A 24357-nucleotide genomic window follows, 5' to 3' on the forward strand; every position below is an offset into this window, starting at 1 on the left:
ATGGCTGAACTTTCAGAGCCAGAAGGTACTGTAAACTGGAAGGAAAGATGTTTGACTCTGGAGTCACAGTTAATGAAATTTCGTCTCCAGGCAAGCAAGATCAGAGAATTGTTAGCAGAAAAGGTAGGTCTCATGATATGAATTTGAATGCTGTATGTATTATTTTATTTGATGACGGGGGCTGATCACGTGTGATGATTTGAGATTACAAGTGCTGGGATTTTTTTCAGGAGAAAAAAAAAGTAATTTTAAAACAAAGTAGATGGAAAACAGATATGTCTTAATGCTGTGAAAGAATTTCACACATTAGGTTTGCCAGCAAGAAATGTTCAATTTCAAATAAGAACACACTGACAGCTCTCCTACAGAGAAAAATATGTATCTAGTAATCACTTTTACAACATTGAAGTTAATATTTAACACATTTTCCTAACTATTTAAGATATAATTTAAGACACGGAAATCATTGGGGAGAAAATCCAGAAGTAGTATTTTCCCCAGTATTTCTTACTGAATCATATAATTTACTGGACTTGTTTTTCCTGTAATAAGACGTCTCCAACTATGGCTTGCCATCTGAGTCTAGGGACCTGGGAAGTTGAAAAGTATTATATAATTTAATGTCAAGAATATTGTTTAAATATGTACTTTATTTTGCAATAGAGAAACATTTCACTTGTCATGCTCAAATACGTGTATCCCAACAGTCATCTATAATTGAGCCCATATTTGAAATAGAAAAATACCACCATTGTATTTACCTGGTAACATTTTGACAGAACAAGGCATTTAAAAGACTACAAGGGACAAAATATTTTAGAGAATCATTAGAACTATGTCATCATAATCTCCACCTCAATTCTAGTTAAAAAGTTATTTTGCCAAAACTACTTTCTTCTTCTTTGAGTTAAATTTTCCATGAATTTTTCCCTCCTCAAAAGAAAAATAAAATTCAGAGAATTTTGTAGTATGTTAGTGACCATACTTTTATTTTATACATTTATGTTAACGCTTCTCTTTTGTGAATTTATCCATTCTCCCTTTGAAGCCATAAGTACCTTTACTGTCCAGAGTTAGCCCTCTCTGACTTATTCCCTTTTAACTATATTTCAGTGAAGACAAGAACTAAGTAGTATTAAAGCAGGAAGAAACACGTATTTTTGTATTTATGAAGAACCGTGGACGATGTACAAAGTTATATGCTCCATTCCTTTCCTAAATAATGCTTAACATTTTGTTTCCTTTGACAGTTAAAACAACCATCAAGTATGTTTTCATTGAGATATCTATCTTCATTCCAGGATCTTACTCAAAGTCCTTCAGATTTCTATGTTATGTGTCATTTATTATTTTATTGACTGGTCACTAAATCTTGTAAGAACCTTCTTGTAAATCTTTCTTGTCAGAAAGCTTCTGTTATCCTGAATAACAAAATACCATAAAAAAAACTTTGTCACTTCACTGCCCAGTGCCCATTACTGAATGTCTGCATTGAACAGCATGCGCCCTGAACAAATCTCTCCAGATCTGCACTGATAGCTGCTGGTCGCTGTGTGAAGTAATCAATAACCTGGTATTTTTATTGAGCCAGTTCTCCAGGTGATCCTGCTCTAGCAGGGATTGGACTAGATGATATTCAGAGGTCCTCTCCAACCCCTACCACTCTGTGGTTTTGTGATGCTGTGATCCATCAAAGAGTATAATAGTGTCTGCTGTAACACTCAACAGGGAATCAGTCAGGGCTGGTAGATACTATATATCTGTTCCGTCTCTTTACACTATTTGGATCACTACATTTCAGGATGGAAGTCAGGTGGCTGAACAGTGGACATTACTTTTCTTAGGGGCTTTCCAGCAGCCAACTACCATGTTTTATGCAGCTGCTGGTGATTATCAGTTTGGCAACCAAAAAACTAAGATTCATGAGTGTTACTTCACAAAACTATCTGAGTTTAAAAAAAAATCAGAAGCTTGAGTGCTTTCTATTTGACTTTTCACGTTGTTCCTTCACAGTTTGCATTTACAGGCTCTTAACTGCTAGGAATGTCCTCTTAAATTAATAGAAATGTATGCATAATCATATGATTTCAGAAGTCGGCATTAAAAAAAAACAGAGTAAGAGGGATAAAAATTACAAATCTTTAGCACTGTGCCTGCAATAAAGCATTCAAAAGAAAATTATTTTTTCTCATTTGTGAGAAACATGACTCCAAAATAGATAAAAAAGCTTAAGAACTTGTCATGTTACTGCCCTCTTGTTTTAATTTGCCTTAGTTTTCTCATAAATTTTAGATAAAGCAAAGTGTTTACAGGAGCGGCAGATAATTTCTATTGAATACCACAGGTTGAACAATATTCATTTGGGATAATTTGATATATTACTCTCCAGAGCAAAGCATTAGCAGACTTCATGAAAAATGATCATTCTTCTTACTTTGTCACTTTGACTTTTTAATATGAATCTCTCAGTCATAAACTGGAATTCACCTGGGACACGCATCAAAGACTGGTCAGAGCTCAACAAAATTAGACCATATTCATCTCCAAATATATCAAACTTGCACAATTCAAACCCAGCAATTTTCAAAATGGGCACTAAAGTATTTATTTGCATGTTGTTTTCATTTGTAACAATTCAGCGGTTGTTTTCAACATATTTTTATTTTTTAAATTATACAAACAATTCTCAGTATTTGTAAAAGGAAAGATGCACTCCCACTAGTCTGAAATTAAACTGCATGGAATTGTTACACAAAAATCTATTTGGGAAATAGCAAAGTGAGTAATGAAGACTTGATTGGCCAGGACTTGATGGGCATCTTGATACTAAGGACAAGAGGAGAATACAGCTGCTGTCAGCCTTTACAGTTACCTTCTGGATCTGTTACCTGTTACAGAATGAAACAAATTTGCAAAACAAATAATTCTCACTCTTACTTTGATTAGCACAGGCCTGTACTTGTGGTTTTGTTTACAATCATCTTCATGCTATGAAATGTGTACTGAAACATTGAACAATAGCACCAGACAGCGTTCTACTTCAAAATAGCAACAGAAATCGCTGTACTATGGCATGACAGACATGAAACCCTCATGGGTATTAAACTATGTAATTGTTGCAGAAAACAGAGTGAGAGTGATATTGTGACAAAACAGGTGGTCTCTGCAGGAAGGTAAGAGGAGTGAATTGGTGGGAATTCTCCAGCCTTCCTCCTCTGCGTGTATTTGAGAGGTATCTCTTCGAGATGGTGAATCAGGAAAAGGAGTTTACATCCTATTACAGTGTCTGTATGACTTGTCAGAAACCGCCATTGCATTTTTCACGCTGTATTTGTTCTAGAACTTAGTGTAAAACCAGATTTTAATAAGGGTTTGCTTGAGTCTATCCTTTTTCAGTATTTGTGTCTGACCTCTGAGCTCCTGTAAATATATTCGGGCTGCAGATTAATTGAGATAATTTCCTTATACACTGCTAGTGCCTCTGCAAATAAAGGAACGATCAACATGGGAAGTCTTCAGTGTATGCTTTTAACAGATGTGTTCTAGTTTTAAAAAACAAACTATTTACTGTGTTTTGTATTTCCAGCAAATACTTATCCTTGAACCTCAGTGGTTGAGGAGTTCAAGAAATTTGCATTATAAGTGCATTTCAGCAGTATGGTTGCCAGAACTTTAATTCTGTAGTAAACTTGGGAAGAAGAAGAGAGAGGAGCAAAGGAATATACAATGTTTTCAGAAAACTAATCCATTCACTGTTGTTTATTTGTTTGGTTTTTCTATTTATTTTCATTCTGCCAAGTAAAGCATCTATATTTTTAAATCCAACATGCAAAGAAAGAGACCTTGTTGGAGTTTTAAGCAGAAGCTGCTGCTGTAAGTGGGAGAGGTCTTTACAGGAATTTAAGGAATGATGTAGAAAGTATCCCTAGTACACCAAATTTAGGATGGCTGTGGACCTGAGTTTTAAGTAGACGCATGTATTTTAATGCAGCTCGGGTCTTGTGCATATGAAGAGTTTAGTAAAAAAACCTGAATTGAAGAAAAGATTACAGTATTCTACTGCAAGTTTAGCTCCTAGCCAGCATTTCATGTCATAGGAAAACTCGGTGACACTCATTCTTTTCATAGTAAGTACATTCTTCACCTAAAATATGTGTGCAACGACAGGTATAAAGTTAATGTTTTTCCTATCGCTAAAAAATCAGTTTAGTAGAACTACAGAGCTGGGTTAAATTTCCTCTTGGGCAGCCTCCACTGAATTTCCTTTTCATCGGCCCCCGTAAGGACTGAATATGGCACAATCTCAAACATTGCATTATGGGCTGTCCAGTAATACTCAACATCCACATGAATGCCTCCAGGTTTGTTTCCTTTGGTGCTGAGGGTCACTATTTTATGCTTTGAATGATTTTCAACAAATACAAATGATAAAAGAGAGGAGTATTTTCATGTATGTATTGATTTGTTTGCTTTTAACCTTCCATTGTATGTATTGTGTGTACATGACAAATCCAGTTATATTTATACTTTCTGCACAGATTATGAAAATTGAATTATAACGGATTTTTAGGCCAAATGCTATTTCCAGTATATTCCAAAGCATAACACATTCCTGACCTTGTCTTACAAACCAACAGCTAAATCCATGTCCCACTGGTTTTTTATTCATTTTGCAGGCGTATTTATGGTATGTCATTTGACATTTCAAAATTAAGCAGATGCAGTGTGTTTTGTTATCTGTGACATGACAATTTCAAGATTAATGTTTTCAGAGGAAAAGTCTGTAACACATTTGACTTGTGCAGTGATTGCCAATATGAAAATTGTAAAAAAGCACAATGAGTATTTCCATTTGCATTCAAATTATTATGAAGAGTGAAGTAAAAAAAGAGCAAAATACCGTAGTACCAAAATTATGAAAATGAAGGTTATTTTTCAGTATTTCAGTTGCTCTTAAAAAACTTCTAATCATGGAAAATACTGCAGATGCAGTTAGGAAGATACAAGCAGGAGAAAGCAAGGAGAGTTAGAGTAAAAGTTTAAAGTTTATATGGTTAGAGTCTTAGGTTTGTTTATGCTTTTTCAATAACTATACTTTCTTCCCTATGTGACTATATTTTTATCCTATGCCTTTTTATAACAGTGGCTTTTTTGCTTGTTGGTTTTGTTTGGGTTTTTTTACTGTTTTTGTAAGTCTTAAACCTACATTCTTTCTAGCGAAAGTGAAGGTGAGGAAAAAAAAAAAAGAAAAAAGAGAACTCAGGAAGAAATAAATCAGCTGCTCTTGTAGAGGCCAGGCTGGGTAATGGCATGGAGAACCTGGCCCTTGCTGTGACACCAGAGGATGAAAGGTGGTTCAGAGACGATGGCATCCGTACTATTGCAGCCCACCTAAGATGGGGAAGTTGACGGAAGCTGTGATAGCAGGCAGGCACCTGTGCAGATCCTTAGCCAATTTAATATTTGTTTAGCATTTCACTTGTAGGAGCTACAAGATGTTTTCTTTTCCTTTTTCATGGAGGGAACTCTTTTTTGTGCTTAGAAATGATGCATTTAATTTTCATGCCCTCAGGCTTTACATATCTGTTGTCATGTCTTCAAAGTGGATTATGATGCCTTACATATGTTTCTGGAATCTCTTGCTCCTTTACCGTCTGTGTTTCCTAGGTGTCCTGTACACTTTAATTTCATGAATAAATTCAGTTTCAGTCAAGTTTTCAATTTTGTAAACCTTGGCAGTCAGTGGTACCTTTGATATTTAAATCATCACCTCTCAGGCAGTGGCATGGAAAAAAGCCGCCTATTTCAGATGTTGTTGGTATGGCTGTAATCAGAGCTCACAATTCAGCGAGACAGAAGTAGCAGAATTTTCACAATCACAGTACAATGATCAAAACAAAACAAAGCCGATAGCTGCCTGTTAATGCAGATGAAAACCCAGTTGTTGATACATTTCTCTTTTCATTTTAAGCACGTCTTTTTCCTTGCCTGCCAAAGTGCTTTAGTGCATTCTTCCATCTTGCTAAGCTGTATTTTTACTTCTTTCAAGATGCTGAATGTTATAATAGTATCTGTTTGTGCTAGAGGGGCGGTCTACATAATTTGTATTTGATTGTGTCTCTGCAACTTAACTATCAAGACAAGATGTGTGCTGGAAAGGAAGACAGCCAGAAAGACTGAACATTCTCAGTATTTTACCAGGCTTAGGAAAGTCCTGTGACTGACACTGAGAAAAGCACATTATTCAGCCAACATTACATGCTGCTCATTTGACCTTCACTATACAGCGTCCTCAAATCCCACTGCTGAATTTAACTTCTTAAAGTCTGTCTGTTTACTGGCAGCTGTCCTAGACTACTAATTCTGGAAGAGTTGCCTCCCCAGGCTTTTCTGTTCCATATTTTTAATTTACATAGTTTCCAGAAGAAATTGTTACTTTTACTATAATGAACTCAGCTGAAATGTGAAAGCTTGCTTTTTCATATGTACTTTTCACACATTTAACAAGCACTAGGAAAATCTTTTGAGCTAAATAATTATTCTTAAAATCATGTTTAAATATTGAAAATAATTTGAAGGAAGTAAAATATAACTCAGTGCTAAAACTGCTCTTATGTAATGATAAAAGTTTTGACCCTGATCTTTTTGGAAACTGAGCTGAGGGAGACTGATAATTTTTGTAGGTTTTGTTTTGTTCCAAGGAAAGGCTTTTGTGCTAAACATAGTTCATGCCAATGATCTGAGGAGCTAAAAAGGAGAGTTAAGAGAAACTTGCAATTAAGAAGTGCCTTTTGCCTCACTAGAAGAGCAGTGCCAAATGTTGCTGTAGTGAGAAGCGGACAGGATTGGGATTCTGCGCATCAAGACTGAAGAACTACTTGCCATCTTTATAAGGAGCAGGAGTGTGTGTGTGTATATATATATATATATAAAGCTGGCATTGAAGACCTAAATTGCTTTTACACTCTGTATTTCTGACCACAGTTGAGGCAGAGGACATAAATAATCCCTGTGAGGAACAGTCTGAACAGAGAGAGAAAATGAAGAGGTGGAGTTGGTTAGATGGCAAATTTGCAGAGGGGTAGTTGACCCTGCTTTGTTCATGAAAAGAATTGTAGCCTTTTACCTTTAAATTGGTATTAAAAATGGAGAAGACAGGAGAAGGAACAAATGGGAGTACACTGAAAAGTGGCAGCTTGGTAGCTGCCTGGTTGTGAGCACAAAGTTCACCAAGTTTTGCATTAGTCATAACCTAGGCGAGCATTCAGGTGAGATGTGAAGGAAAAATAAGGCTGTAGCTTTTGAGATTTAAAGCAAATAACTAATTCTTTAAAGATTTTTTTCATCTAGGAAATAATGGCAAACAGTAACATTCCATATATGATGAACCAGTAAAATAGTGAAGAAAATTCACCATGCTTGATCTGTGAGTAGCCTAAGGAACATATGAGCCCCGTTAAGACAAATATTTTGGGGGGTTCTATGACAAAAAAGAAGTTTGGGTTCAGGAAGCAGTTCTTCATTTGGATGACTAAATCCACACTTTTGAGAAATACTTTAATTAATTTCATTTTATTCTAGGGAAAAGCTTTTGCACAAAGTATTCAATTTCATTTTTTACTCAGGCATATTTAGTTTCATAAATATAGGTAGGTCTGAAGCATCACATCCTGAGTTTATGAGACAAGATGGATTTCTATTAAGTAGTTAAAAATATAAAGCTCTTGTATAAGATATTTCTAATTATTGTGATACCTTTGGGATAAGAAATCATCCAGTAAAAAAAAAGTATATCTTACCGAAGGCATGTGCTAATTCCTGCTTTACCAATTATCTTTTGTTGTTTTTTTTTTCCTGTGAAATATTAATATATCAATTTTACATTTTTATTCTTTATGTGTTCTGTGTATGTGGCTTAATTGGTCAGTTCATATTTTGAAGTTTGTTGTAGTTTATGAAGATTTAGTAGTGTCCTTATGGGAGATACACAATAAGTAGTAGAGAAATCGGTGTCAAGACTGAAGGAATCATGTTTGAAAATACGGATGGAACATACCCAGTCAGCTTTTTAATAGATGAGTTACAGAAATAGAAGAAATATTACTGTGCTTTCCTATGCTAAACCACCAGATGAGAGACTTTTTAGTAAAAAGAGTAAGTCATGCCTCTAAAACAGTTTCACCATTGCTTTTAACTAACAAATGTATACAAGGCTTTATACATGTATAGATTTGGCATAGCATATTTTAAAACATGAAAACTGGTGGCTGTCAAAGCCACTGACAAACAGATGACTTCTTTTAAGAAATACTGACTCTTTTCTTAAGGAAATGCAGAGATCTGTTGAAGTATTTGGGTTTAAACATAGGACTATAGAACCAAAAGGTGAAATCTTGGTCACATGCAGTGCTCTGGAATAGCTGGCAGGCATATTCTTCAAACAATTTATAAACTTATCAAGCACCACATAAAAGGTCAGATCTTTTGCATTTATACCTTCTATTAGAAGGCAGTTCCAAGTCTTTTTTAGTCAATGTGGAAAATTAGGGTCTTCTAATTTCCAGCCTGTGTTAATTCATCACCTGTTTATATCTGCTACACCCGTTGGTGTGTTTATCCCTCACTTGCTTCCCCTATTTGTTCACTTATAGAAGCAGCCATATCCCCATGCTTCTTCAGTTTTGGTAAATCCTGTGTGGTGTTAGGACTGATAGTTCACTAAATCTAAAAATGGACAGATTTAATACTTTCTACGTGGAAGACTTGTTTTTCAGCCACAGATGGTTTAGGCCTTTTTTGATATGAGGAAGACTTGAAAAATTGAAATGCAAGGAAAAAAGGAGACTAAACACCATTCTCAAGTCACTGGAAGTTCTGCACTTGATCAATAGACAGGCCGTATTTCTGCTTCAGAAACATTGGCTTTTAACTCATGTTTTGTTTTTGAAAACTCTGACCTATTATCAGCATGCTTTGAAAGGATTCCAGAGAAGTGATGCTTTTCTTTTCATTCCTTAATGGTCTTATTTTTTCCTGTATTTATCTCAAAACGATTTCCAGAAAGTCTACATGATACAACTGTTTTGTTTGTAACACTAAAAGTGAGGAGAGAGTATATTATGCCCTGATTATAATGTAAATTCTAAACATGAATGGGACAAGTTATTATGTTGAAAATTGACTTGGATAAAAGATTAGGGTTTTGTTCCTATAAAGAACATAGATTTTCAGATCTCAAAAGGGAAAGAATTCTAACCATTTTTATTTTTAAAATATTTCATTTAAAATTATTAAGTAACTATTTCAAATACCAGCAAAATTATCAATTTAGTGCTGTAATTTCTCCGTGTTGCACATTACATGTACAAGGATCTCTCTATAGCTCTACATAATTGACAGTATATATACACATATATGAATACAATGGAGTCTCCTTAAAATTCACGAGTGATGACTTTTGAGTTTATACCCTTTGGTGATTTCATGCAATACATGTTTTAATAAAAAGAAAATTTCTTTACTTGCACAAAAGTGTATGTTGAACATTTCTGAATACAGCCAAGAAACTTCCAGATGAACTTTTAAATAGAATCACTATATGGTTTGCTTTTGTATTGTAAAATTTCCCACTGACTGTGTGTTGTGCTTCAATGTCCAGACCTCCGAGACAGTGCACCTCTTTAGTTTTATTGCAACCATGTTTCTTCAAAGCATTCAGCATTTATTCACATGTGGCATTTCTCTTCATTGAATAAAAATAGCTCAATTTGATGAGTCACAGATGTAAAGTGGTTATTTCCTTACTAAGTTTAAAACCAAATCTGTTCTTAACATCAAATATTATTTTCCATAATTCAGATAACTTATGCAGTGTGCACGAGCATGTTTTCTGAAACTTATAAGAGAATTTTTACAATTAAAAACAGTAGGAGAAAGTGCAGGTTAAAGTAGCAGTCTGTTTTTCCATACCTGTGTTTATATTGTTCTTCAGTCAGTCTGTTTGTATTTTTGTTCATGGCCCTAAACCATTTATTCTTTATAGTTAAGACTATAAAACCAAAACCAGTATAGATTATGACAGGAGACCTCTGAATCCTTCATGAATTTCAGAAAGAGCCTGCACCAATCATGGATGCGTGTGACAAGAATATTTCTTACTAGAGGTTTCTTGAACAAGGGCATTATTTCAAGTCACCTCATTCAGGACATAATAAAAAATTAAGCTTAAATATACTTCACATGCCAAATGTTATCAATGAAATGCTGTCCCTCTGTGTTTCTCCTGGGAAGCCAACTTTATGGCTGTTTCCTGTGCATTCAAGAAATGTCTAGCCTGTCAGCTGATATACATCATACTGGTATACTGGCAATACTGGTGATTTGCATAGATGTATATAGAAAGAAGCTGGTGGGACAAAGGTCTAATTCAACAGATTTTCTGTTTTTCAAATAATTTTCTGTATTAAGTCAGAGTTGGTCATCAATACTCAAGTTTCAGCCATAGGTAACAGTTCTTTGTTCTGCATCTGTAAAGCTTACTGACCTTTGCCTGCAAATGCAGATGTGGCTGCAGGTACCTGCCACTTCCATCATGAGGCTAAGTTTAGGTATCATTTACTTCCCGCCCCCCCCCTCCATAATTTGAGGACCATAAGCATGGTCTTCATAGTAACTGGGTAAAGTGAATTTACCACTGCATTTTATTCCTGAGGAGTTCAAAGCATGACTTCTGATTTAAACAATTAGCTATTAATCCAGTCATGTATTTTCACCTTCTCTCCCCTCTCTCTCAGTAATGCTGTGATCATTGTTATGAAACCTCCTACTAACTTAAGAAGAAGGCTTTTAAGGTTAGGTTTTCTTTGTGAAGAGAAATTCTTCCCCTGGAACCAGTTCCAATCTTTTACCCAACAAGTTTGGTAACCTTCAGAGTATCCTTCAGCAGTAATTTTTCTCTTTAACTTCACAGGCCAGTCAGAGTATACATACAAATCTCATTTTTCAGGCAAAACCATTTTGTGGATTGGTTAGAGATTATTTGTGCAAATGGGGAAAATTATATATTTTTAATTACTGTTAGAACAGACACTGCAAAACAAATCTATATAAACTCTAAATAAAGGGAAAACTAGGACTTACTTAGCTATTGTTATGTAGCATGGAATTATTGAAATGCTGGCCCGTTTAACTGTAATAGAAGTGCTTATGTTTGGTAACTATGGTACTTTGTTTTTGCTGAATAATATAGATTTTTTTTTTAAGAGGAGCCTCCTAAAATAAATTGAAAACCCTTTAGAAATTTTCCAAATAAAATCTCATATTTAGTTGTTGCCAGGAAGCTGATTGACGTACCCGTATTGTGAAATCACACAGAGCTTCTTAGCAAACTTTCTTGAAACAGTTAACTCTTAAAGAAGCAAAAATAAACCTTGTACTTCAATTTTTAATCTCTGAACGCTATTTTTCTTGGTAATTATTCTCTCACCTCATTTGGCTCCTAGCTTTACATTCATCTTAGCAACAGCTTTATTCAGATCATATTCTTTGTCCCAGTAGTCTCCTCCATGAACGTATTACCATGTTCCTGGTCCTGTGGAACTTAGGTCTGTAGGTTTCTGATATGACCTTGCAGCTGAACTGAATTTCACTTATGGGACATACATAAATAAATTGTCCAATTACTGCCATGTCAGTCATGTGCATTTACGTGTGCAAATTTGACTGTGAAGATTGCTGAACAACTCACAACTCATCAACAGTGAATTTCATATTTACAAATATCTGAAGGAGTTTTCTGTCAAAATATTATAGAGCATTAATGTGCATTATTGATACAAAGCTGCACTTGGTTTAGCATAGTGCTTTTACTACACTGGGATGTTAGCTGACCGTATATTCAGAAATAACCTTGCTTTCTGAATCCCCAACTCTTTAAAAAAGAAATTTCTTAAAAACTATATTAAAGTGAGACTTGTAAACCAAACTTCTATTTGAACATAAAGCCAAATAGACAGATAGAAAGTGACATTAGAATTCAAAATTCTAAAAATTAAACTCAAAATCTCAGCATGAAGTTGTACACAATTAAAATCAAATACATGTGGCCAGAGAGGAACAAGGAAAGTTCATCTCCTCCTTGTCTGTCTGTATGGACATGGATGACTGGAACGATCATTTCCTTAAAACTGGTCTTGCAAAACATCTCCCTGGGGACCTGACCATGCATATTGTGAAATGTTTGTCTGTCTCCTGTCAACAGTGTGTCGTCGTATTACGGTGCTGTCTTTGGGGTTTTACATCACATGAGAAAGTACTATACGGTCAGTCTCAGCTTTTTTTGATGTTAGTGAAATCTCGTTTTCTCCATTTTCAGTGTTTGATTGATAGAAAATGATGACTCAGTGTCCTTGTCTGGATGAGGTGCTAAAAGTACAGAGAACCGTTTCATGTGATTGACAATGTAATTGGGCAGAGAAAAAAAAGGGACAGAGAGAGAAAAAGAAACTGAAAGACACCAGAAATCGAGCACAAACTGGACAGAATGAAGCTGACTCTTTTAAAACCAAGCAGTAAACTGTAGAAGGAACAAATTATTTCCCTTTGCATTGTTTTTATCATATGCTCATCTATGGACAATTGTGAAGCTGAATATTGAGTATCCCAGTGTTAAGTATTTGATGTTTCATGCTCTTCACATGAACTGAAGAGCATTGGTGTTTCCTGAGAACCAGTAAGTCCTTAAATTATGGAATAATATATTAATTTCCTTAGGTACTTTCTAGGATGATTTCATATCTCAGTTTCCTTTTTAAAGAAGTCATAATTGTATCCTTCACCAAAATCAGACTAGAGCACTCTTACCAAAATCTAACAAGATGTTTGAAAAAAGTTTCTTTCTGGCCTCAGTTTTTCCACATAGTTGGAAAAGTCCTCAAAATAAATCATGTAAATTGCAGGGGTCTTCCAAGGCCTGGGGCAAAGGTTAAGCTTGTGATATATTAGGCATAATTATAATGTAATGGATCAGGGTCTCTCACCTCTCAAAAGGGACCTGCACTCTCTTATGTTTTGCTGGTCTCTGTCTTTATCCATTGGTAGCAGGGAAAAGAAGCAATATGTCATATAGCAGCCGTAAAATTGTACTGTGAAGAAAAGCTGTATTCTTTTTTTTTTCCATAGAAGAATCTTAATAGTGTTTTAATACAGTTGTAATGATGAATTATCTTCCCAGTCTGACACACTCTTTGTCCTTTTATTTACTTTTATGCGCCTGCCTACTACCTGTCTTCTCCTTTTTCAAAACAGACAATGAAAATACATTTCACTGTGGTATTTCTGGCAACCAGCAGAAGGCATGGCCATTTTACCATGTGTTTTTATGTATCTACAGATGCAGCAGCTTGAGAAACAAGTTATAGATGCTGATCGTCAAGCAGAGAGAGCTTTTCAGCAGGTATATATATAAATTGAAAAATATCTCCACGAGCTATTTGTATGTTACTGTAATGAAGGGAAATTCAGAAAATTGCTATTTTTAAAGTATTGCTCAGAAGGGAGAAGATGGTTTCTTTTTACATCTATTGATTTATCTTACCAGAGATGTTCTCATGTCTTTCTCTGCTCACTATCCAGTTCAGTTCAATAAAGTCAAAACTAACAGCACAAATCCAAAATAGCTTCATGTAATGCGCTTCTTCATTGACGCACCATGAGTCTTTGATATATGATGCACGTGGAAACAAAAAGGGAGAGGAAACAGTGATCTATTTTAGAAAACCTGTGAGAAAATAAAATAAGGCTATCCAATACAGTCTCTAAATAGGATTATTCTGTGTTGGTTGTTGATCTTGTAGAACAACAACAAGAAGAAGAGATTGTGGCTAAATATTTAACCAAAGTTTCCTTTTGATTTCAAATAGCGGATATAGCTACTGCACACATTTTATGAACATCTCTCTGGTATTCCCTAAAAAATCCTTCGTATCTTAATGTGAGACAGATAGAAACTGAGAATTGTAAGAATAAAAAAAAATGTTCACGTACTAATATGGAGTTAGAAAACATCCCAGACTACAAGACAAGTACTTTTTAGCCATTTTTTGTGAATGCTGCTGATAATTTGTTGGGGTTTTTCACACTGTGCAATTGAGTATTTGTTAAAACGTTTATGCAGCCTAAGAGCAGCTCCCTGTACATAAACTGCATTCTTCCCATACTGGTGTCTCTAACAGCTTGTGTGTTACAAACCTAGGGGCCTCTCACTGATACTAACAAAAGCTGTATGAGGCTATCAGTGTTTTGCCAGTCCTATTGGTATTAGATGCACAGGGAAACATAACGAACTGTGGGATTCAGAATCTTGCAGGGTTATCTTGAATCTTAGGTGCGGGGGCAACTTTAACAGTACATTTTGGGATTAAGTTACTACCTTTTAACTTGGAGTGTTATGTTTTTTAAAGTCTTATGTTTGACCTTCCACATAGGTGCAGGTCATGGAAGAAAAATTAAAAGCAGCTAATGTTCAAACAAGTGAATCAGAAACCAGGTTGTATAAGAGATGTCAAGATCTGGAGATCCTGATACAAGATAAAAATGACATCATACAGAAATTGGAGCAACAACTTGAAGAACAGGTTAGAAATAATGGTGTTACAAAAGATGATCATCAATTCCATTCTTGACTGTAAAAAATAAAATTAAAATTAAGATCAACAGAGGACAGAAAATTTTAGCATTATTTCTGTTGTTTGATTGAAGAGGTTCCCATTAGAAGTATATACTTTGAATAAGGTTTATCAACTTGCAAATTGTGTCTTGAATTGAAAGAACACCTAACTTTTAAGAGGGGAAAAATGTTCTTCCTCTTCACTGCTTTCATTTTTTTCTAGAGGAAAGAGGACGAGCATCCTCTGTGAAGGGCCTATTTGTAGGTTTTGGGGTTGGTTTTTTTTAAATCACCATATATTGCCCAGGAAACTAAATTACTTCAACCAGTCTTAGGATTTATATCTGAAGATACTATGCAGACAGACTGTAATACTCAGTGAAAAATATGCATATGTCATTTTTTTTCCAGAAGCAAATAAGAATGCAAGAAGCAAAAATCATAGAAGAAAAAGCAGCTAAAATAAAAGAATGGGTGACAGTCAAGCTCCATGAGGTATCCCTCTTGCTACAATACTTATACATAAAATACAGTGGTGTGACTGGATATCACTTAGGCTTTTTGGCTATTAAAGGGCTTTGTGTAAAAAGGTAGTAAAAATAATGCTTTCTAGTTTCATTGATCTGTACAAGTTACTTGCTTGAAAGAGGAAACGTGAAAACAGCACAGAGGGCAGAGTATCTGTGTCACTTAAATCCTGACATCTACTTTTGTCAGCTGGTGTATCTGGGTCCTCTTTGTGGAGAAAGGGCCCAGAAGAACTCTCTGGAAGGTGTACTTGTCTCCACTAATTGAGAGAGATTAGCCAGCAAACCGAGCTTGCTCAAGCAGATGCCTAAAGTGTGAATAATCCCCAGAAAGCTGACCAAGTCTGCCAGGGCCTGTCAGAAAAAAGGACTTGATAATATTTTATTTTCCAGTGCCCACAGTACTCTTAGTCATGAATAGTTTCAGGGGGACTGTCTCTACTCCAAGAAGAGACCAGTTGTCTCCCTTAACTGTGGCTTTGCCCTGCCTAAGGCTGCCAGTTTTGGTGGGCAGCTGTGCTTTCTCCTCCTTGTGTGAACAGAATTTGAAGTTACTCCTAAAAGTTAAAATCCTACTCTGTTGTGGTTAACTGGAAATTGTACTCACTCCAGTTGAAAAACAATTAAATTATTATTTTTAAAGTAGGAAACAAGAAGTAACATTTCGTATCAGTCTGCAAGGGGAGTTTTTGAAATAATTTAATAAAAATGCAATTTAGATTAGCTAAATTTATCTTGATAAAGTTTGGACAGAAGCAACTATGACTCAAACTATTTACATAGTTTGAAACATGGAGAATGTCAAGCTAAGAGGTGGCGAGGTGTCACCCAATGGGAAGTAAAATTGCTGGCTCCCCTCTGTGTGATACAGGATACTCAGATTCAAGTATTTCCTTTGCCTAATTTGGAGCAGGAGTTTGAACCAACACCTTTTACCTCTTGGTAGTGAGCTACAGCGATGGGTTGCTGGATTTTTTTCTTCCCATAGAAAGTCTTTGCTCTGAATAAGTATTTTCAGTGCAGTATTTTTTTTAATCTTTGCTGTGGAATGGTAAGGAGGCATTAGCACCATCATTCCCTCTGATTCCTCTGCCTGCTCTCGGGTTTGCCAAGTGTGGCACAAAAATCTGTAATTCTAGCCCTCAGCTTTTTTAAAAAATGCCTATGGAGATCTCTTTTTTCTTCATTATTAAGTCTTGGGTTTGCTTGGTTTGGGGAATGATTTTAACAGAAGTTGAGACAATAATAGTTGCAGGGAATTTCACTGTTCAGAATAAACAAATGCCTAGACTGCCATTAAGAGAAGCAGGAGAGAGGAGCTTGCTGTTTGAACTAGTTTTATCCTTAGATAGGCAGAAATGCAGAGAAAATATAAATGATACAATGACTTTAAAAATTGTTTCACCAACGGATGAGATTACATTTATATGCTTTTAGTTAGAGGTGGAAAATCAGAACCTTCGCTTGATCAACCAAAAGCAAACCAAAGAGATGAAAACAGTACAATCTAAACTGCAAGGTAAATGTGCAAATCTTTAAAAAACTTCTCTGTATATGGCATACTTCTTTCTATTCCGTATTAATTTTTGCATCCATGTAATTGAAAGATTCTGTGAAATCACGAAGATTTCAGTGAGTATGAATTGACATCAGAGTGTCTGTATATTAAGGTGCTGGGCGAGCAGTAATTTAATTTTTATTAACAAGACACACAGACAAACCACAATTGGGATTTTTTTGGCTGAACCGGTATCTCTGTTATGTAAGAAGTTCTGCAAGTAGTAAGATTTGACTGGGTTTATGTCAAATCTTTACTTCTTTCTAGCACAGGTAGTCTTAGCATTGTTAAGGAATAGATGAATGTCCATCTGCATCTGCTTTTTCTAGCAAATGCTCAGCTGGGAATCAGAACTCTGATCAGATTTTTTAAAATTATTACATTTGACTACAGTGATCCAAAACCTTAATTCAGCCACAGTATCACCAGGTTTTTCTCCAAGTGGATATAGTTAATTTAAAAATCGTAAAATGTAAATATGGGAAAGAGGAATATCCCCACCACAGAGCATTATTTTGCATTAATCAAAGATGAATTTTATTTGCCACCTTGTTGCCTGTTCACCAACTTTCTTAAGTCTCTCTGAAGGTTCCCACAGCCCTCTCCACACTTGGCTGACCTGACAACTTACTATCACCTGAAAATCTTGTTAGTTTGCTACCTAGCCGTCATTTCTTGATAATGTATCTCATGTATATATGCACACACAGACATTTAGAAATGTGTGTATATGCATAAAATACATGTGTATATACACGTAATATGCATAATATATGAAAATATAAATATTTACAAAATACATGGGCAATATGAAGCTTTTAAATTAAGATGCACCTTTCTGTTAATAAGGAAACTGGATTGTTTTGTTCCTTTCCTATTTTTTGATCAGTAGCAATATTATGTACTTCAGCACTTAACAGCTTTACTCATCCTCTTACGAGTGATCTATTCAGAGGCTTCTTGAGACGCTAAGAATTTGTCAGCTGGTCGTCAACACACATTTACTGATATGCCTAAAAATATGAAGAAATTTATTACCATTGGCAGTGTCCATGCTGGTAACAGGCTATAAATTGTAATCATGTGGTAAAGAGTTTACAGGTATGGATAAGGGCCTTTTGTTCCTGGATCTGCCACAGAATATTTTATAAACAGGGATGGACAGCATCGTTTCGTATCAGTTTCTGTCCCTAGGGACAAATTTCATATTCACTTGGCAGTTAATCATTTTATGCTTTCACCTTCTCTTGAAATCCTCCGTATGATTCTATATATACCTTTTAAGCCTGGTAACTAACTTCCTTGTATTTGCTGTTTATTTTTATATGGAGGGAAGAATGCCACGTATTTTAATACTATTGTTCTACAGTCTTTCCCATATTATATATCCTAGACCAATCCATGGTTTAATTTCAGTCACAGCAGAATAAAATCAGGTATTTCCACTAGGTTTTCATTCTGTATTAAATGCATGTTTTATATCTTATTGATGTGTAATTGTTAAAAGGTGGTTTTTTTCCTTTCTATACTAAAAAAATCAATCTTTAAGAACTGGAATTGTAGCTCTGGGTTTCTTTTGATATGGGGAGGTAGATGGGTAGATTTTCATTCCTGTAGTAATTTCTTTATTATAATTTTGCTGAATTTTAGTTATCTTACAAAAAAACCCAAACAACTTTACACTGCAGATGAAAGAGACCAATAGCATAGCTTGCTGTATCTCATTAACACAAGATTTCTGAATTACTGTTCTTCAGAAGCTACAGGCAAGAAATCTGTTACTTCAGCACAAAAACCTGGAGAGTGCCAGCGACTAAGCAGTTTGACTTTTGGATGCTTTTCTAATAGAGCAAGAAGTCCTCAACCATCTCCTAAGTTGGAAGAATTAAGCAAGTCTTCATCTAAAGAGTCAGACTACACTGAAGGCAAAAACATGCTAGGTACCTACTTACCAATACTGCCATTTTATTCTACACAGGTGGAAAACTAAAATTGACAACTATGTTGGTGTATCCAGACCAGCTGTTTTCAAAGTTCATAGCAGAACTCCTTCTCTCTCTTTAATGCTAGCCTCTATTACTAGGAAGAAATCCCATTGAGCACTGAGTCTCCATACTACTGCTAATACACTGTTTGGCAGCGTGCAGTGGCTGATGGGTGCTTTGGCTGCAGAGGAGAATTTGTTGTGACCCAGGTTTGCTCCACAGTAGTGTAACGAGTTTAAGGCTGCCAGTCCCCCAGGGAGGGCTGTTACATTTTTCTGCTTGTGTAGAGTCTCACCGAAGTTCAGTTTCTGTAGATTTTATCTATGCTATCACTGGTGTCACAGTGTTAGTTTTATGCCCTAACTCAACAAGATCAACTCATTAATCTTTCATTAATATAATCAAGGTCAGAAAAAAATAGGAGAGAGTCTCAGGAATCTTTTTGTATCGTTTCCTATTTGAAGAAGAAGAAAACTCCCTGATCAGTTCATACGACTTCCTCAACAAGCCCTGAAGCCTAGTAACGCCAGCAAATTGGTGTGCTCTTACACTATTATAAGCATAAGCAAGGCTATTGCAGTTTGCTATTTCACTTAGCAGTGAAAAGCTCTAGAAGGAGACTGTTGCTCTGGTCCTTTGTTTGAGTCCCACAGTACTATTTATGAGCTCAGCATTTTCTCCACAGTTAATCATGGTACCCAAAATTGCAAGTTGAGTTCTGTAGAAAATCATAAACTGAAATAGATCCTATTCGTATTTTGTATATTTATATGACACCAAGTTCATTATAAAGGTGGGTACGTGCTATTAATTTCATTTTTATAGATAAGGAAATTGAAGTAAGGATCCTTTTGTGGTTTTTTTTTTCAAGGAAAAGGATAAGAAATAGAACCTTAAGCTTGCCCAGATGGAAACAGATCAACTTTTGTGACTTCATTACTTTAACGTGGACTAAATTAAACTCTTTGGCTTATCCAATCCACTTTAACATCATACAGCTATTTAAGTTTAACTTCCCCAAGTGTCTGTGTAGAAAAGCCCTAGTACTTGCATCTGTTTTAACTCAGGGAGCACATAGGCCTCACTGACATGCTGCAAGCTACTGCTCTCTTGCAAAACCAGGTAAAAGTGAACAGCAGAAGCAAAAATGTTTTTAATACAGCATCTTTCCCTAACCATTTTCATGATCCTCTCTTGTGTATGTTAAACATTCGCCACTGGGAATACAATAATAGCTTGAAGAAGAAATTTCTGTGTATAAACACTATAAAAATGCTCAGAATACTTGATTTGTTCATGTAAATATTTTCTTTCTTTCAGTTTTTCTTAGATTTCATAAAGTAGCTAAATTTATATGCCCTTTTAAGTCTTTGGCTTTGGGTGGGAGGTGTGCGTTTGTTTGTTTTCATACATATGTGGTTTACTTTAAAATATGGCTCCACTGTGCTCATCCGTACATTTATTGCCATTTTTAGTTTGTCTGGAACTTTGGGTAATATCTGTTACAGTTTTTTGGCAAAAATCATTGCAACTTCAGTTGCATGAAAAAATGTATAATATTTTTCTTAAGGTTTATTATTTAAATTTTTAAAATGTGCTTATGCATTTTAAATTATTACCTACTTAATGTTTGCAGGCATGATGACAAAATCCTTTGGCAGTCAAGTTTGCTAAAGTAATTTTCTCATGTTCATTATATTTCTCCTCCAGAGAAGGATATCCTGGAAACCACCTTTGCTGGTACTGCACAGGAGAGCAATAAAGGACAGAAGTCCTTGCAACAAAGTTCCCCTGGGTCAGAGCAGACCAAAAATGTGAGAAGGAGCTGTTCATCCAAAGACATAGACAGCGACTTGTCAAAGAACTCCGGCACAACAGGGAGTGACTGGAGCTCAGATGAGGATGGAGGTGACAATAAGGGACTGAAATCCAGGTGTGCATCCACTCTCTCGAGCCACACATCCGAAGAGAATGCAAGATACAGTAGAGTGGGAAGTGAAATGTATTTGACAGCATCTGATGACAGTAGCTCTCTATTTGAAGAAGAGAGTTTTGGTGTTCAGAGGACTCAGCACAAGAAGTTATACTCCTGGCAGCAAGGGTCCCAAAGAAAAGGCCAGAACAATCCAGGTGGAAAGAGCAACTCTGACTTCACGAGTAAAAAGAAAGACCAAGATAGTTCTTCAGATGAGCTGAGTAAGAAATTTCAGTCTCAAAGGCTAGATTATTCATCTTCATCCAGTGAGGCAAATACCCCAAGTCCAATTTTAACCCCTGCTCTGACACCCAAACACCCAACTTCTGCAACGTCTGCAGGTTCTCAATGCACAGCAATATCAGATTCTCCCTCAAATTTGCCTCCAACGTTGCGGACTCCTAATGTGTTTAGTATAAATTCAGCACTAGCAAAAAAACATCTAAGCCAGCCCCAGCTGAGTTCTGACAGAATGTTTGGTAGAAATAGAAATGCCATAAGCATGATACGTCCTTGGAGACCACAGGAAACAGATATTGATCTGGTGGATGGAGAAGATACTGGTATTTTAGAGAAAATGGAGATTGGCTGTGATGAAGGAGTGTTTACCTATGACTGCACTGAAGCCCAGGAACCTTGTGATGCGACAAAAAAGGGTGCTAGCAACAAACCTCCAACCCCTCCATTACATCGATTTCCTTCCTGGGTAAGTGTAATTATAGATATTTTTTCTACTGATGAAACTAGCTCACGTTCATTCCTCTTTTCTGTTATTTTGTTGCCTCTACCTTTCTTATTCTCTGATGACAAGACAGAGCGTTACCTCAATTTGAACTTAAGAGGACAAACTCAGAAGCAATTTTGATTTGAAGCACAGTATTTCTGCTTTTGAAAAACATAGTCACGATTTTTGTAGATAAGCCCCATTTTTTCATGTCACATCTGAGTTATATATTTCCTTTTGAGTGTATCAAAAGAGGTAGTGCTCGTGTCTGCGTTTATTTACTTAACACCAACAGAGCCTAAGAGTGCTGGTGTCAATGCCTTCGCTATAACCATTGTACCCCTCACAATCTGGGCAATTAAGTCAACAGAAGACAACTACAGATTACGGAAGTTACTGATCACATTTCCAAGTAAAACTGTAAAGCCATCAATCAGGGAATTAAAATAGATATTAATATGTCTAGCACAAAATCCAAAATTAACCATGTCAAGACTCACTGAACTGCAGTTCCACAGTCAAAGATTTATCAATGATTCAGAGATGAATAATGCATTAATGTAACAGCTTCTCTATGTATAGATTTTAGTGCATACTTTTTCATGATTCATTTTCTTATTGTGGCCTTTTAACACAAAACAGTTGAAAATTTGCTTCCTAATGGCATTTCTTTGTTCACAACATACAATCTTCCTTTAAAAAATATTCTCACTAGACCTTCTGTGGCCTCTGATGATAGTATTTTTAAAAACAAGTTACCTACAGGGCAAGCATTGTGTGAAAAAAGGTTGAAATGGATTATGGATATGATGGGTATGGCATATAAAACGAGTTTGCACTTTTCTGCTGCTACTGACAATGCCATTTTATCAACCATTTTATGACATTGTTGCACTAACAGAGAGACTAAGAGGCTATGGGGAGGCTAAACAGAAGTAAAGTAATGGTTGTGTTTTCATTATTTACCATCAAATCTATTCTGCTTGTATAGGAAAGCAGAATTTATGCTGTAGCCAAATCTGGTTTAAGGATGTCTGAAGCTTTCACCATGGAGTCTCTTAACAGAAGTAAGTGGTTTAGCTGTTCATTGTCACGTCAACAAAAATTCTCTTTTTTATGGTGAATTGCAAGGAAGGACCAAATGTCCCATGTTCCTTTAAGGTATTTTATGAAGATTCAGTTACGTGCTATTTAAAACCTAGAAGATCATTGGTTATCTTTCCACTGTCTTCTGTTATCTTGCCTCTTGACTCTGTGCTGAATTTGTACTTTGTTCACTCCAGTTTTCTTTGCAATTTTGTTTCGGAGATTCTATATTGGGTACCAAGGTAAAAGATTATACTTCCAATTTCAAAAGGGTTAGTGGTCATGACTAGAATTTATTTATACTCCTTAAACCAACTGAAATGTTAAAAAGCTATAAATGTCACATCCAAAAGATTTCAGGAGTTAGTTTGCTTCTTATAGCAGTTATACAATGCAAAAAATTACTCTTAAATTTGGATAATTGAAGGGTAAATTAGGAAAGTCATTTATACAATGTGTTGCTCTTTTAGGTGCTGTTTCACTACCTTCATACTCCATATCTGGCTTATATACATCTCTGATATATAAGAACATGACCACTCCTGTCTACACCACTTTGAAAGGGGTAACTGTATTACTGTTTAAAGGAAATTTTTAAATACCATTAAGCCTCACATCCAGGAACTTGCTGTTTCGCATTTGATGCTACCATGCCAAATAAGTCATAAGATGATGTTTAGAGATCACAGAACCCCAGAAGTAATGGAAATGCCAAATAGCTGGAAAAAAATTATTGCTGCTTATAAAATGTTACCAGCCCAGGTCAGTGCTTCTGAGGTCCCTTGCTGATTTTTTTTCCAAAGGCTTGTTAATTATTAAACAGCCACATGGCGTTCAATGCCATAATTAAAAGTGTGTGTATGTGTAGAAATGTCTTTGTGTCAGAGCCAAAGCTGTTTCTAGTCAGATAGCCAGCAGTAAGTAATCACTGCATTGTTTTCTGGCAGCTTTTTGTGATTTGGAAAGACCCATGCCTTGAGCTACCTCAGGTTTCTGTTTTGAAGTGTGGGGGTGGTTGAGGATACAGAGGGCAGAGGGAATGCAGTTTTATGTTAATATTTGTGTGCCAAAACTCACAACCCAAGTAAGAACAACTTTGAATGTTAAGAAGCCAGCAGAGCTCTGCTACAGTATGAAGGCAATGACTGATTCCCTTTATGCAAGGTATCAAAGAATGCTGTGTTAATTTCTGCAGAAAGCAACTCAAATAAGCAACAGCCCATTTATAGATGAGTCTTCGGGGTCAGAGGAAGAAGACAGCTCTCGGTCCAGCTCAAGGACTTCTGAGTCTGATTCTCGAAGCAGAAGTGGTCCAAGTAGTCCTCGGGCTATGAAACGAGGTAGGCAAAAACTGTAAGAATGAGGAACTTCTGGGAAGTTTTGAAAACTGCACATTTTACATGATCTTTTTATAGAAATGGATTTCTTCTTTAAACAGCATAGACATCTTAAATCTATGCTTTTTATGTCAGCTATCAAAACCTAGATCAAGCAGGAGAAAGGACTGTTACACATGGCTTTTTATTGCTGTTTTTATAAATGTTTTTTTAAGGCATTAATCTAGTAGCTGGCTGTTGTCATGAGGGAAAAGTGACTTGTACATTTAAAGCAAGAAGCTCCATTTGATCTATACTCTGTCATGCCAAGGATTTCCTATGACCTTTAACCATAGGTAGGTAAAAATGGCCTAGAAAAAAAGTAATTGCCATCAGAAAAATCTCTTGCATATATTCAAGTTCATAAAACAAAGTAACAGTTTAATGTGATCAGAAAGCAGGTGGAAAGGAAGTCTTAGAAGGAAGGAAGACTTAGGAAGTCAAGGAAGGGAGCCAGGAGA

At 35.9% G+C, this 24357-nt stretch overlaps 1 protein-coding gene across 1 annotated transcript; it reads left to right on the top strand.

The window, feature by feature from the left end:
* On the top strand, positions 1–23860 carry LOC104537790 (pleckstrin homology domain-containing family H member 2-like; the record flags this gene model as incomplete). The annotated part of the gene is made up of 10 exons (XM_010180786.1): positions 1–123; positions 13391–13453; positions 14484–14633; positions 15077–15160; positions 16630–16711; positions 18508–18690; positions 20446–21416; positions 22426–22501; positions 22991–23085; positions 23716–23860. Coding segments are annotated over exons 1-10 (1972 nt in total), but the record flags the coding sequence as incomplete, so codon positions are not given.
* Between the last annotated feature and the right edge of the window lie 497 nt (positions 23861–24357).

Source organism: Mesitornis unicolor, unplaced genomic scaffold, assembly GCF_000695765.1.
Source record: "Mesitornis unicolor isolate BGI_N332 unplaced genomic scaffold, ASM69576v1 scaffold54543, whole genome shotgun sequence".
NCBI classification, from domain to species: domain Eukaryota; kingdom Metazoa; phylum Chordata; class Aves; order Mesitornithiformes; family Mesitornithidae; genus Mesitornis; species Mesitornis unicolor.